Genomic DNA, 16,392 nt, shown 5'->3' on the forward strand with positions numbered 1-16,392 from the left:
AAAAAAAAAAACATAAGCAGGCAATTACTTAATCACTTTATAGCTCTTAACGGACTGACTGGGATTTTCAGCATAATAATAATAGTGGATGATTTTCAAAAAGAAAAAAAGGAAAGTTAATGCAGAATAAAATTGACTTAAGTGAGGAAAAGTAGCAAAGGGAGAAACGGCTGAGCTTAGGGAGAGAATTAGTGAACACCTGTCAGCAATTATACTTGGAAGAAAGAAAGGGCAGCAGGAAATAGATGTGTTCTAATTAAAACCACTAGTTAAAAACTTCCTGCTCCTGCCCCAAGACCATGTATGAGTGTATATAGATGTGTGTGTGCATATGTGTGCGTGTGTGTGATCGGGCGTTGTAACACTGAGGGAAAAGCCAGACAAGATACCCTCCTTTCAGCCCTCTCTCTTTTCTAAAACAATCTAAATGTCTCCTCTTGTGTTATCACCAGAACACAGTTCTGAATGTGTGTAGCTTGACACAATTATAAAAGCTTAAACAATGCTCAGGTAAACTGCTTGAGTGTATGCAAAGAGAGAGAAAAAGTAAAATAAACGTATTTAGCTAAAAGTACTTCAATACAGCACCTTTGAACTGTATTCAGACACAAACAGTGAAAGGGGCAGACAGTAACCTGGTTTCTCCTGTTAAGTGAACCATATGGAGCTGATCAGAAAGGCTTGCATTAATGATGTCACTGTCTCCTGACCTTTTGGGACCTGACATCCGTACAGCGCCCCTTTATAGAAAGCCAGAGGGATGGCCAAGCCCAGACTAGAGCACACGCCCAGTCAGTATGGACATTTTGCAATTTATAAAAACAACAATTGGGAACAATATTAGTGGGCAATGCACTGCAATTGTTTTAACAGTTTGTGTGCAATTATCAATAACCATTGTAAGAATGCAAAAGCTTGTAATATTTTACATCAAATCTGGTCTATCAGGTTGTGATACATGTATGAAGACTTTTAGTCAGAGACGTGACAGAAGACCTTTAAGTACCAAGTCTAACCCTGGATTTCCACCGAATGCGGAATGGCTGCGGACCGGCTCCGCTGCGTGTCAGCTCCTTGCTCCGCCATCCGTCAATACCCACCAGGTCCGGATTTGTTGTGGCACAGCTGCGGCCATGACTGACAGCTGAAGTCACAAGGACCCACTAGATCTTGCAAATTCAGGTAGAATAGAACCACAAAACCAACAACAGTTTGTTTCCATCCAGAGGAGTAGAGGGGAAACAACTCTGTGCTGTGTTTTCAAGGTGTAGTGCAGGGAAATATGATCCGCCGGGAGCATGGTGTGTTTTATTTTGAAAATTAACCAGATGTTTTATTTTGTTTCTGTGCTCGACTTCCTGTCCCGCACTATCCGCCGTGTGCTGAATTGCTGCGGAGCTCTCCGGCGTCCAGCAAAAACAGAAGCTCCGGGTATCTGCTCCGGAGGGCTGCGGATCGCCGGAGCTGTGCCGGAGTCGGAACGCAGCCATTCCGCAGCCGTTCCGCAGTCAGTGGAAATACACACATAGACTTTAATGGAAACCTAATGACTCCACCGCCGTTCCGGAGCGGGTCCGCAGACGTTCCGCAACCGGTGGAAACTGGGAGTAAGGCAACTGGATTTGCATTCTCACTTGCTTATGAATTTGCAAAACAAACATATTTACTTTCAAATATCAGTGTGTGATCTTCCTCATACACAACTGACAAGATAGCCTTTCGACTTAATATTCAAGAATATTCAAAGGTGTGCATGAATAACGGAATTCATCCACATGCATGTTTGCGGCATATTTTTTTTATTCATCATACCTGTGCTTTAAGTTTGATTAAATTAATTCTTAGCCACAATGGACACTGTTCAAGGCAGTTCAGCAGTGGCAAAAGGCACCGTTGTGTTGTTACAGAGAGCTATCGGGCTTCTGAAGCTAATCTGAAGAAATGTCATCTGTTTCTTGAGCAGCGGCCAAGAAAAACACTCTGTCTGTCCCTGAGTCCTGCCACAGGGATCGATTCCCACTTTTACTGGGAAATGGAAAAGTTTGTTATGATTGCTTTGAAGATTCCCGTGGTTTCCTCTTACTTCATGAGTTTGTGCAAGAGCTCCACTGTGTTTTTTAAAAGACAACCAGAGGTGAAAGAGAGAAAAGTCAAGGGTATTTTTTTGTCTTGTTTAGTTTTTTTTTACATGTATTTCAACTTTGTGTTTCGTTTTGTTTTTTTAGGAAGTGGTTACATATCGTTCGTAAAAAAATATTTCTGATTATTCCATTCAGCCTTCTTTGACCTAAAAAAAAAAAAAAAAAAAACATTACAGGAGCACTTATAAGGTGGGCCAATGTCTTGAACTTACCCACTGTACCTCCTGCATGTCCTCCACTTTGGGCAACATGATGGCAGGAGGGAGAACCTCAGCCTGCAGGATGACCTGCAGGTCAGCCTCAGCTAAGCCACTGGACACTGAGTTCACCCTCACACACTTCTCTGTCCGGCCCAGGTCCAGTTCTGCTAACATCCTGGGAATGGTCTCCCTGGCCTCTGTCTGTAGCACAGGAACATAAACCACATGATTATTTCATGTGATGCGTCTGGTCAGACTGCACTTTTAAATCACTAATAAAGAGTTTTTAAGATTCAAAACGGTACATTTTAAAAGCTAGTTACTGTGAGAAATGACTACCCAAGAATATATGGGAAAAAAAGCTAAATGGAGCAAAAAATAAAGGTTGAGATTTGGTCTAGCTCCATTGAACATTTACAAGAGAAAAATGGATGTATTCAAATCAGTTCCATTCACCAAAATAGTACTGGATAAATTGCAATAAAAGAATGCAATAAAAGTCAAATTTCCTCCCAAGGAAATGTGGCTACATAAATTATATTGACCATTAAGCATGATCATAAAAATAAACAACACATTGCAGACACAAATAATGTGTCATATGTGTGGGCGGTTGACAAAGTCAATCTGGAAAAAAAAATATGAAGATGAAACATTAACATAAAAAAAATAAAATAACACCTGAACTCTCTTGACTGCAGTTTATCTATATACAGTATGACACAAATCCACACAACATAGGCTGCACACTCAACTTTGCTCTCTCAATGCAGGCATTGTATGAGCTGAGCAGGAAGAGAGATGAGGAGGATGTAAAAAAAAATCAAAGAGAAGCCTACAGTCCTAACTTCTATCAGTAACACAGTAGCACACGCCGCTTTATTCAAACCAGATGCTGGGCTACGGGAACGGAGAGAAAGAGGGATGGAATGGGGAGAGAAGTCCGGCTAGTGAGAAGAGAGAGGCTCTCTGGGAGAAATGTGGTCCGAGTTAAGCAGCATGAGGAAACGGTAGCTTAGGAGTTGTCAGGTCAGATCAGAGGCTGGGGCCTTTGAGTGCTTGCGCGCGCACACGTGTGTGTGTGTGTGTGTGTGTGTGTGTGTGTGTGTGTGTGTGTGTGTGTGTGTGTGTGTGTGTGTGTGTGTGTGTGTGTGTGTGTTCTTGTTTAACTATTGTCGTGGGGTCCAAAAACCGGGAATACAGTATACTTGTGGGGTCCGGACAGCTTTGTGGGGCCAAAATGCTGGACCCCACAACTTCAAAGGGCTGTTTGAGGGTTAAGACTTAGTTTTAGGATTAGGGTTAGAATTCGGTTATGGTTAGGGTAAGGGTTAAGGTTAGGCATTTAGCTGTAATGGTTAAGGTTAGGGTAAGGGGCTAGGGAATGCATTATGTCAATGACGGGTCCCCACAAAGATAGTGAAATGCACTGTGTGTGTGTGTTGTGGAGATGCTCAGATTGGGGGACCCCCCCCATTTCCATTTAAACTACTAAAAAATTCTCTCAAACAAAAAATACTCTTAAACTGACACCGAGTGGAATATTTAAACAAGCTGTTCATTAGAAGACCGATCTCAGAAGTAATGTGGGTGTGTGCATGAAACAGAAACTGTAGACAGATATTACATGGAGAGCCCATACATCACAATCTCTAGTAAAAACTAAAGTGGACTACAGTCAATAGGTTCAGTTGTATGAGAGCCGTCTCTTAAGGGTCACGGGACAGCTTCTGAGACAAAACAGCCCTCGCTCTGATCTCCTGGAATGCAGAACTGTACTTGATATTATGAACACCCCTCCAGTATCAATAAAATATGGTATCAAAGTACATATCAAAGATTTGCTCGGATTTAATAGGGGTCATGAGCAGGCTGGACTGCTGTGTGTCATCTATGTCTGTCTTTCACCTCATTGAATGAGACAAGAGGGATTGTCACACCATATGATGAGGCACTGTGATCTTTGACTAAGTTTGCTGTAACCTCTCTGTTACTCTGGCTTACTGTCGCTCTCATAGGCCAAGTTAGACCCGTAACTGTACCGCGGTAACTTAAAACGGATGGAGCGATTTACGCAGACATAATTCACTATTCATAAACCTGCTACTTGGTGGATTAAATTCTGTCTGTCCCTCCCCAGTTCATGGTGACTGGAGAAAATTGATCTGTGTGAACCGCTGGCTGCCTCATAATGCCAGGAGCCACATTGATCCCTGACCAAACTAAATAAATAGCAATTCAGAAATGATCAAAAAGCATGGTTTATAACATTCACAGATCAAATAGACTGGAGAGGGCCGAGTCTCCCGCTCCAACCTCAGCCTGATACTAGCAGCCTACATGTATAAAATCCTTTTAATGTAACCAGAGACCGCTCATCGCAAGGATTGTCTCCTGCACTTTTCTCCTTTTGCAACGGTATTTCTGAAACCATGACGTCAGGAACGGCTAAGGAGAAGGCCAGATCACTGTGCACTATCCTTTCTTTTATCTCCCTCTCTCTCTGTAAAGTAAGAGAGAGATATTATTACGCCAGACACCTTGACCCCTATGGGTTCCGCTACTCCGAGCTTGAATAAAGCCCTTTGAAAAGGAGAAATTTTACATTAATGGACAGCCATCCAACAAGTTGCTTCAAAGCTCCCTCCCCAATCACCTGGTGTCCCATGGAGAGCTCGCCCCAATGTCAGCTCCATCCCTCTTTGATTCCCTCCATCATCTTCATCATTAGAAGCTGACACACAGGCAGGCAGGTGGGCGAGCGGTTGGCCATGCAGGCAGGGCCTTCGAATGCATAGATGCACACGAGAAGCTTTTCAAAAGGCAGAGAGGCTGACCTTCCAAAGAGCGAGGTCAGCTCCTTAACACACAGCCTGAGCCTCGATGCTCAGGATCCTACAGAGTGCTGTGTATACGTGACACAGCATGGCTACTGCCTTGTAGACACCACATCAGACTGTTGCGTCCAAACTGATGTGTGTACAGTCCACAGCGGGACAGCCTTCCTCTCCAGCATCAGATCATGGATGTCCAGCCCTGCCATCATGCAGCTTGAAATGAGCAACGTCAAACATCGCCTCTGGACAGACTCTGGATGTAGACTCGCACTCTCGGTCCCTTTATCCAATTTAAATTAGATCTCAGGACAATGCTTGTTAGTGTATATACTGGACAGAAAGGAGGAAAAATAAAAAGGTCTCCATGAGATGAAATGTGTATTAGAAAAGGCATAAGACGGGGTAGATTCAATGTTTCTAGAAATTAAAACTTGTGGGTATCACTTGCCTGAAAAACAGCAAAATACATTAGACTAATGGCATAAATTAGGATCATTTACAACATTAACAAGTCAGTGTTTTTCGTCTGTCTGCATTCTCAAAAAACACTTATGTATGTAGAGCGCAACTTTCATCACTGACAAGGTGCCTTCAAACAGTATAGTGCTGTGTCTTTTATTCTGAAAGTATATATAGTCCTGTGTGAAAAGAGTGGGAAACAAAATGAGAGTAGGTTGTTTTTCCTTCTTTTGGCGTTTTGCATCCTGCTGTGCATCTCGCGATGCCATTTAAAATGAGCTGTAGACTATCGCTGGTGAAGGCTGCTTGCCTGAAGTGTGACTGTGTACGCACTTGTTCGTCTGTCTGTGTGTTTCGGTGGGTGTGTGTAAGCAGGCTTCAAGTCATCGCGGATGGGTTTTGACAAGTGGCACGCTGCCCTACAGTAAGCTAGAGTGAGATGACAGACTAATTCAGGCTACATTGATAACTGAGACGTAGCAGAAGGAGATTCAGGCCTTCACTCTTGTCAGTTGGAGGCACACTGTGGTATCCGTTATCCTGTCAGGGCAGACAACAAGACATGACTAGCAGGATAGAGAAGAAGGAATTTGTAAATAGTGAAACCTGCTTGTCATTGTTGGTCAAAACTGACAGCCGGAGATGGAAGAACATCTAGTTATTACTCACTATTTGTTCACTTTAATTAGCCATGAAAATATCTCATTACAGCTCTTTGGTTACAGTTCATTACAAGCTGCATTGCAATGTTTTGGGGAAATTAATTCCCAAGGCTATGTATCCATTTTGATGGAAAAATGAAGGTAAGTTCCATCATTCAGTATCTTCACATATATAATCTATTCTCTGCAGAATTACAATTATTTTGTTCATTAGTGATTATGCATCAGTTGGTTTCCTAGTGATTTATGTCTCATTTGCAACTCCCAGTACAGCTGTCTCCACCAACATAGTCTGTCTAATTTACGGTTTGCCCAGACTACTCACAACAACTAACACAGGAATTATTACGCTTCACTTGACATCTCTCTATTAGCTTTCTTTTAAATCAATGATTCATTTTTAGATGGTTATTTTTTATTATTATTATTATTATTATTATTATTATTATTATTATGGTATTTAAGTGACTAACATTTGGCTTTATTTCTGAGCTTTGAAGTGCATGAGCTGGAGGGCATTTTAGAAAGAAGGTGTGAAAACACAACAAGTGAACTGCAAACATGTGTCTTGAGCCCATATGTGAAAAGAACAACTAATTACATGACAACAAATGGCCAATGACACATGAATTTGTGTTAGAAGTAATAGAATACAATTAGGTTTCAAATAGCTAGCTGGGGTCTGATTACGTCAATGTGCCTTGCCATTAAGACAGAAAATTTAAATCAAGTAACATTCTTGCAAAATAAGAAGTATAGCATTGCTGTGAGGCAACATCTGCTCCATTCCTTTCCTCCTCCTCCACCAATTCTTTAATGTTTTCCTCTCCTCGTGGCCTTCTCCATCATCACTCCTCCTACTGGGGTTACTCTCCGAGTGTTGCGTTGCGCAGCCCACGTAGCACAGAGCGGCTCTGCCAGTGAAAACACAAGAGTGTAACAGGATAATGCGAGAGGGAGAGAGGGCCTCTCTGTTCTCTACGTCTCAGCATTTTCCGATCCCTCGCTCGGCCTCAATCCTTGCCCTTAACCCATGGTATCTGGATCAGCTGCATGAGAGTGTGTATCAAAAGTTACTCAAAAGACCTGAGAAAAGCTCAAATGTAATCTATGACTTATATTGATATCTAAAAACACGTGTGACGTGAGAATAAATGTTTAAAACTTTCACTCCTTCAAATCCCTCCACTTTCTATGTGCTCCAACAACGGACAAGCCCTCTCCACTCCTGAGCAACGAACGCTAATCGCAGCGCTGTCATCACTCTCTTATGCACCCTGACCTCTCGTTCGCCGATCATACCCTCCCAAAGGACTCCAATCGATACCTGACACATGACACTTAACACACACATACACTGTGACAGACAGTGAGGTTTGTATTTGAAGAGCTTTCTGATCTGGCTGGGACAGGGTCTATTTTCTGGCTGAGCGGCTCACATCCCGTTTGTGAGTCTTGGCAGCCTGACTGGGAGTTTCTTTCGAGTCTCCTGGGTCCTCTGAGGTGTTGAGCGCCCAAGTATACAAGCACACGCAAACAAGAACATGTAAATACACGGATGTAAATACACGCACACACTGACACACACTAAATACGAATGTTCAGTATTCATAATTCAACTGGCTAACATTATTTCCCAGGAGCTCTTTCTGTCAAGAGTTTAGTCATTTGAATCCACTTAAATGGAGAGCAGATCTTTCAGTGTCCTCTGGAATAACACAGTGAGCATTGAACTGAGGTCATGTATCAGTTGACAGTTGGCTGCATAATTTATGTTAAGTTGAAAATCTCTGGTGTCAGGCACAGTTCATGCATAGACCATAGCTCATATATTGACTGCACTACAGCCAGAAAAAGTTAATAGGCCGTAATATTGTCACCCACTCTACAATGTACCATCTACTCTTCCCACAGCTGCTCTCACTGTAACTACAAACGCCCATCTCCGGACAGGAGAATGACCAAAAAAAGGGGAATGAAATGAGGGAAAAAAAGTTTTTTATATCAGTGTGCACATCCACCTGACATAAGGTTAAACAGTCAGGGTTAACAACTGTATGAAAGAACCACTACCACAAGTAACCATTAGTTTCTCAGTCGCTAATGAAAGAACTCAAAGCAAAAGTAAAAACAGAGAACGCCTTTTAGTAGAAGAATTGGAAATATTCCAAATGACAAGTAAATATGATTTTCCACACAAAAACCTTTCACTTTCCTGTTGTAATTTTGACAATGTGAAATTGTCAACTCAATAGACCAGATGCAAACTTGGCCCATAATCTCCTTTTCTTGCATAAGAAGTTAAAGTTACTATTAACTACAAGGGGTCCATGACACCTGTACCTTATAATACAACAGACCTACAATAAATGCTACCTTTTTGAAGGTTGTTATTCTTTGTCGAGATTGTGGCAAAGAGGTGTTGATTTACCTAACTAATTGCTCAAATTGCTGCATAGGACTGCATGTTGCCCCTTGATGTCCAACCGGGAAGATTATTGGTAATAATTATTAGTACTTTCACTAGCTTTCATGTCACGCAGTATAAAGCACCTATTGTTACAGGCAGCAGTTTTTATTAATGAAAGGAATTATACAAATAACATCTGCAATCTCTGTTATCACATCCATGTACTCATAAAACTGTAAAATCCAGTGAGCCCAATAATAATTAATAAAGTTATTTTAGATGGTTTATACACCTTCAGGTAAACAAATAGTATATAAACTAATTTTAAGCACTAACAAATAGTCCTGCTTCTTTAATGTTCTGATAGTGAATGCAGGAGACTGGTCATACTTGACTGATTTACAGTGAGCTGCAAACGGCAACAATACGTGTATGTGCTTGCGTGCATGTGCATTTGTGTGTGAACGTCTGTCCATATGTGTCTATATGTGCACACTTGCCTGTGTGTGTATGTTTGTGTTCTGCATGTCTTGTGTATTTGCAGGGGCGTGCTGGTGTGCAAGAGGTGCTCCCCGTTGTGTCGGCCGTGCCACCATGCCATCTGGAGAGGAAATCGAGTGTGAAGTACAGTATAGTTTGGGACCAAGCTCCGTGGCAGCGTCTCAGCAGTTAGTTCATTAGTTCCAAACTTCCAGGGATTAGGGGAGAATCTCTACGGCAGGGAGGCAGGGGGGAGTCAGGGAAGATGGAGGGACCCATGTGGGGAAAAGAGAGGGAGAGAGAGAAACACCAGGAGGAATACTGGACCATAGGGCACTAAGAGACAGAGAGAGAACATGAGAGAGAGAGATAAACAATCTTAACCCTGAGGACCCTGGCGAGGGGAGATGAGCGAGAGAGAGGGACAATGAAAGAACAAGACAGCGAGGGAGAGAGGAGGAGAGAGGACAGGTGTAGCCGTCAGTTCCGCTCCGGGGTTTCAACCTGCCCTCCCTCTTCCTCCACCCCACTGATCATACAGATATGATGATATGTGTAAGAGTGTTAGAGCAGTCAGCCTTATCTTTCCTCCCCTCTCTCTCGCTCTCCTCCTCCTTCTCCTTCTCTCCCCTCTGGGTCTGTGGCGACAGTTAGCAAGCTCTGGGTGGCTCCTACCCTTTACTCCTTTTCTCATCTCCCTGCCTCGTAAGCAGCCAGCATTACTGCCAAGATGGAACGCAGACATTTTTGGAGTCAAAGCGGCAGGCAATTAAAGCAGGCGCTGCCGGATTTCAATTTTCAAGGGGAGGGGGTGGACTGACCTTCATGGCATACCTTTTTGTCATGAATATCCTTCCCTGTTTTAAGGTGAATGTCACAGATAATGAAAAGAATACATTAATGACCAAATAATAGGAGGATGGTTGTGGGCAGTAGCCCCATTTAAGGCCTATCCATGCACCCGGTAACTAACCTCGCATTTCACCTAAGCCATTGTTGCCTTTATCAAAACAGTGGTTCAGGATGGCATTTAACAAGCTCAGTCTCTGCTTTGCTCCATTTCTTTGATTCAGTTGGTCCCAGAACATATCTTAATCTGGCATACTAGGAGGTCAGGTTAGGGGTAATACTTTTAAATTACCGTCAGGGGCTCTACATTTTTCAATTCAGCTGGGTATTTACTGACACAAGCAGATGCAAAGTGTCCAGCAACATGTGCATCTGATTTGCATGAAGTGTGGCAATGTGAGATCTTTACATTCAATTTATTTGGCAGTTGCTTTGGTCCAACATGACTTACAATAAGTGTTTTAAAACTCAAAAGTAACATGAGCCAGATGTCATCAAAATATGAAACTGCAATCATTCCAAATGAACACTTTCAGAGTTTTTAGAGACCTAAAGTGCTTAGGGATGCATGGCAGTGCTTCCGTTGCACGGCATCTGGATTCTCGCGATATCATGAGATCACGCGATAATAACATATCACCCAAAAATCCATCTTGTCAGGCTTTAAATAATGAGTTTGTGTCCGAAGCACCGTGGTCCGGACCAATCAGCATCGTGTGAGAAGCAACTGGCAGCGACGGCAGTGGTTCAGGTGTGACAACACAAAGAGGCAACGTTCAAAACAACAATGACGGCTCCTAAAGAGGTTAGCCTAGATGCTGCAATAGCATAATTTATATCAGAACTGGAGAGTATTTCTTTAGTGAAAGAAGAGCAAAGAACGGTGTTTGGGCTCGGGCTTGTTTGTATTTCTTTAAACCAATCGCAACAATCCTGGGCGGCGCTAAACTGAACAGGAACACCATAAAATATATTGCATAACTTCAAACACATACTTCCTCAGTGCAGGCTTTTAACAGATTTGGACAAATGCATTTTGACTGTTCAACACCTAAAGAGGGGGAGCAAATCCTTGGTAAATATTCCCCTGTGTATGTAATAAAGAAGACAAGATTTGTTTTTGAAAACAGAATTTTCAAAACATTGAAAAAGTGAAAAAAACATTTTAACAACAAATTAATTTCAAAACGTTATAATGAATATCCAAAACAAATCTTAGCAGTATTCCTGCCACATACACAAACAAGAAGCACTCATTCAAAAGTTAAAAAAAATAAACATGTCTTAAGGGAAGGTATAACTACACAACAACCCCCATGGATTTCCAATTGCCACAATGGAGAAAGAAGCTGAGAGTGTGGGAAGTGAAGAAAGGGTGCCAGTAGGAAAGGTACATTATGTTATCGAGTAAATAACTCATTTTTATATTACACAGTATGACCTACAAACACATAATAGGTTACAGGATTGTTGCACACTGTGTCTGCATCTTTTAAAGCCAACATGGACCTATGGTGTCAAAAACGTTTTTGCTTATACTGTGAAGTGCTGATGTAGCCAGATTAAAGAATGAGAAAGTAATGGGATTAATAGGCAGGGAACTATTGAGGTACAATTCTATTTTCTAGAATGTATTGTTGGTATTGTTTGAGTGCTACTAGTGGAAGACCGAGAGGTAAGCGTGATAAGGGATAGGACATGCTAATGTAATTTTCTCCTTTATTTTTAACAGAATGTACTGTACCAGGGCCTCCTGTACATATACAACTAACCAGCTTATTCCTAACAGAGGAAATGCCTTTGAAAAGGCAAGAACAAAATGAATCACATCATATTCAAAATTCACAATTGTCAATTTTTTTCCTGCACACTCAGACTTTAAACTTTAAAAGTTGTAAGTAATGTCTTATGTTTTATGTGAAATAAGTGGGTTGGTAAACAAAATCGGTGGGTTGGAGCAGGATACTTTTGTTGAAATAAGATAGAGTCACATGCTGACATCCACCATCTACATTCTCCTCAAGCCTGAATGGCTGCTTCAGTGCTGCATTCCTCTCCGCATTTCCCCTCTAACACATAATAAAGACAGAAGCTCTGACATCCACCAACTCCATCATAGGGTCACAGTTTTAGCCTGTCAGTCACACAGGCCATCATCTTATTGTCTTTGTCTACTACAGGAACAGCCTCCAGCCATATCAATCATCTTTATTATCATGACTTAAAAACCTTTGTTAGTTAACTTTTTACCCGGGCCCCTTCTTTATCCCACTCTCCAATCACAATTTCATGGGCAGTTCAGCAGGGCCAATGAGGAGGCTGTGTGGGCGGGGGAAGAATGCTTTTAACCTGCTGCATCTGGTGCTTTCCCACTGCTCACCCAGTGGGACATGGTCACCTTGTTTTAAAAGGACTCTGATAGGGGGCCACCACTGCCTTTATACCATCATAATAGGGTGAAATGTGCTTGCTTTAAACATCTCACTTAGGTAGTTTGCCTTTCAGTGATTAAGACCGAGCACCTGTCTGAAGGAGGGAGATGGAATTAAAATCAGCCAGGATCACACAGCTGTGCATGTGTGTTTGTGTGCTCCCACCTAAAGAACATACAAAGCTGCATTTCAATTAAACATGTGCATCTGTGTATTTGTGTACCTTTTTACTGAGGGCCACACCATCCTCACAGTCCAAGACCGCACAGTCGACATCCAGCGTGGCTAGTTTCCTCAATTTTCGCTCATCATTGCCTGGGCAGTAGAGAACCGCCCTGCGGGGTATGTAGCGCAGCGAGGGGCCTGCCGACTGATGGTGATAACGCCATGCTTCGGTATACAACTGCCAGGCTGCGGGCAGGAGCCAACCGCTCTCCCTGTCAACACAAATATAAAACATACATAAGCACACGGTGGCACACATATACACAAGTTTGTGTACATTTCATAAATATACACAACACTCAGTATGCACAAATACACATCTTTGGTGCATACATTACTTATGAGAACACACAGTATCAATACAGGGCTAAGGACAATGAATAATTAAAGGTTGTTGCTGCATTCATCTTCATAACATCTACAGTGTTTATATAATATGCGAGGAAGGAGGCCTCTTCCTACAGACTACAACGAAAGTTTGGAAACCTTTCATTTTGGGAGTTCTGTTTGCCCTTCAGCTGTCCATTGAAGTGAATGAGAGACGTTGACTTGTGCTTTGGCACCCTTTGTTGAGAACAAACTAACCCAAACACTGAGCTACTCATATGCTAATGTTGCCACACTGCTAAATATCTGGGATGGCAGGAAATGAATGAGTAGGGGTGTTAGCAGTGGTTGGAGCTGAGTCATGGAAATATCTAGGTTTAGGGAACACAGAGTAGCTGTGTTATTGTAGTTTTAAAAAGGCCAAATTCCATACCTACATTACTACTACAGGTGCAAAACCTACTATAGATCATTCTGCTCTATAAGTGACACTGATAAAATGGATAGACATAATTCAAATAATTAAACATTTGCAATGCCAATCATATTGTTGTGATGTATGCTTCTATTTTTAGAAGCATTTATTTTCTAAGCAGCATGAGTAAGCGACTGTGTGCTGCAGCAAACTCAGGGCGAAAACATGCATCAAGTTATTCATGTTTTCCAGCCCAACAACATAAAAATACAAATGTACTTGGATTGCCACACAATGAAATGCCAGGTTGACCAGTTGTTGACATAGACACACACCCACACAACTGTGTGCACCAAAAATCACAATCATTGTACACACGTCACATGTCTTAATTATTTGTTCTGTCAATCTGGCCTCTGAAACTACTGGCCCTAATGAATAGCTAAATGTTTAGATCAGATACATCTAATTACAGCCAGAAACCGATTCTCCCACCACAAACTCTCAATGGGTATCAGAAGCCCTTCTAGGGATCATATTTGTAATTAGTTTCTTTGCCAAAGGAAGACAAGAGAAAAAGAGGAAGAGGGGGGTATTCCTTCTGTTGAAAAAGGGGGCTGAATTATTCTCTTTTCTTGGCTTTTGTTCTCTAAAAAGGAGTAAAAGTCGCTTCAATAGCCACTTAATCCAGTCAACTACGCTTCCGCATGCCCTCCAGTCCCAATCAGGCCTAATCTGCACTGAGAAGTTGCGGTTGTAGCAGGCAGTTTAAAACCCAATTCAGGTTGCTTCCAGCATTTTAGTGCTTCCAGGTACAGAGTCTATTTAGACTGGGACCAGTTCTCGCCAAATATGGCAAAGGTTGGAGGAAAGACTTTGGCACACCACCAGGCAAATTGTACTGTAGACCAGTAAGAAAAAGGTAGAGCTCAGTTATTTCAGGGACAAAAAGCTACAGGGCCCAAATTGATAAGGAAGAGAGGAAAAAAGCAAACTGCAGAATTAGAAAGGAAAATAGTGGGTAAGAGGATGGAGGTGGGAATTGTAAGTGGTAGGGGGCTGTTGCAACCTAAATGAAATCAGTCTATTCTGTGCATACCGCTCAGGGGGAAATGTTAAAAAGCCATATTAAGTGCCCACTTAAAAGGCAAATATATTATAATATAAGTGAATTACAAAAAGATAGGGGCTGTAATTTAGGAGTAGGTTTCATTATGAAGGAAGAAAACTGAGAATGGGGAAAGGGAGTGGAGGTGCCTTGATGTTGGCTAGACACAAGACACCAGAAGCAGAGGTCAATAATAAAGACCAAAATCAGCATTTTTCCCCTTAATTTCACTGTACTACCTCTTTCTGCTCTTTCATAGCTCGCAGGACGTCTCATTTTACAGTAAGCTGGCAACTAAGGTGTAAAGTAGGAATTAGGCCGGTACATTTTTTCCATCCTTGGCATGCAAAAGTAACAAAAGCTATGTTCAATTCTCCTTAAACACATTTTAAACATCTGAGGAGATGATATGCAAGCATGCCAACAGGATGTAGCAGAGTTGGACTGCAACTATCAGGTCAGAATATAGTATAAAAAAAAAAAAAAATAAAAAAAAATATGTATGGTGTAATTTCCAGGAGCTCAAGGTGACGTCGTCAAATATCTCCTTTTGTCCAATAAACTGTCCATAACCCAAAGATAATTAACTTACTAACAAAAAACAGCAGACAATTGTCACATATGAGATGCTGGAAACAGAAAATCTTTATTTGAAAAATGGCTAAAATAATTATCAAAATAGTTGCCGATTATTTTTATTTTATTTTAATTTATCAATAATCAATTATTACTATTACTAATTGTTTCAGCCCGACATTACAGATGCATGATATAACGATACATTGTGGTGTTTTGGTTTCCTGTTTTGACCCCAGCAAATAGTATTTAATAATTTCATGTTTTTAAAAGAAAAGCCGGTGTAGCAGCTGAACTTTACATGAAAAGGAGTGAAATTCTATAAAGCACCATCTATTAACAGGAACCCGTTCCATCAGAGTGTAGGCTTTGTAATTACCAATGTCGAGGCCTCAGTGATGCATACTGTTCTGATGAACTGTAAACTGTTGTTGAGCTGTGGTTTCTTTGTAAAGAGATCTGTTCTTTTTTCCAGTGTGTCAACATTTGTAACTTTCTGTGCAGAGCCCACATTTCCTATCCATTTTTGCAAAGCATGTCTTTCCTATTGTTAATCATACCTCCGTTTGCCAAATCAAATTCTCCACTGGAATTATTTTGTCACCTTGGGTCCACAATGATGTCAAAAGCCACATATTGCTGAGTTCCACAGTTGGGAAGATGCTAGGAAAAATTAGAAACCTTACATCTTTTTGAGTCCCCAGTTGTCACCAAGATTATGTGGACAGAAAACAAAGTAAGTAAACTATTAATATGGTAGGTAGTAAATTAATTGAGTTTGTTTGTACCCTTAGAATGATGTGAATATTTTTCATCACCTCTACACCTTATTTTCACTCACAATCACCAAAAAAAAAGCATTAAGGTGGTGTATATGTCTGGTCAACACAACACAAATGTGACCACATCAATGAGCAGTTTATTTGGCTTATTTCGTACATTTAGCCTAATTGATTTACTTTGAACTTGTTTTAGCAGTATGATTTGGCAAATACTAGATAAAAATGGCAGGAGTGGTGGCTAATATTTAACATTTCAATGTTCTCATAAAAACCAAAAAGGAACCGTTCATAAGCAGTCAGCGATAAACATCACAGATAGATTTGAGCAGAGCTGTAACCAATGGGGGATCTAGGCACCATCATCAAATATACATCACTTCACTACACTCAATATGGATTCTTTTATTTACACCATCCCACATCTGGTGGACATTTCCCCATTATTAGATCACTATATACTTGTGTTCTATATATTTAACAGTCCCCAAA

General features: G+C 41.3%; 1 protein-coding gene across 1 annotated transcript in view; it reads right to left on the reverse strand.

The window, feature by feature from the left end:
- clybl (citrate lyase beta like) overlaps positions 1-16,392 on the reverse strand; it is a 58,140-nt gene that overhangs the window by 12,816 nt on the left and 28,932 nt on the right. Inside the window, exons 2-3 of the mRNA XM_031286054.2 lie at positions 12,694-12,907; positions 2,354-2,542 (exon numbers count right to left, since the gene is read on the reverse strand). Coding sequence (XP_031141914.1) covers positions 2,354-2,542; positions 12,694-12,907 — 403 coding nt within the window. The remainder of the gene's footprint in view (positions 1-2,353; positions 2,543-12,693; positions 12,908-16,392) is intronic.

The sequence above is a fragment of the Sander lucioperca genome, chromosome 8, assembly GCF_008315115.2.
Source record: "Sander lucioperca isolate FBNREF2018 chromosome 8, SLUC_FBN_1.2, whole genome shotgun sequence".
NCBI lineage: Eukaryota > Metazoa > Chordata > Actinopteri > Perciformes > Percidae > Sander > Sander lucioperca.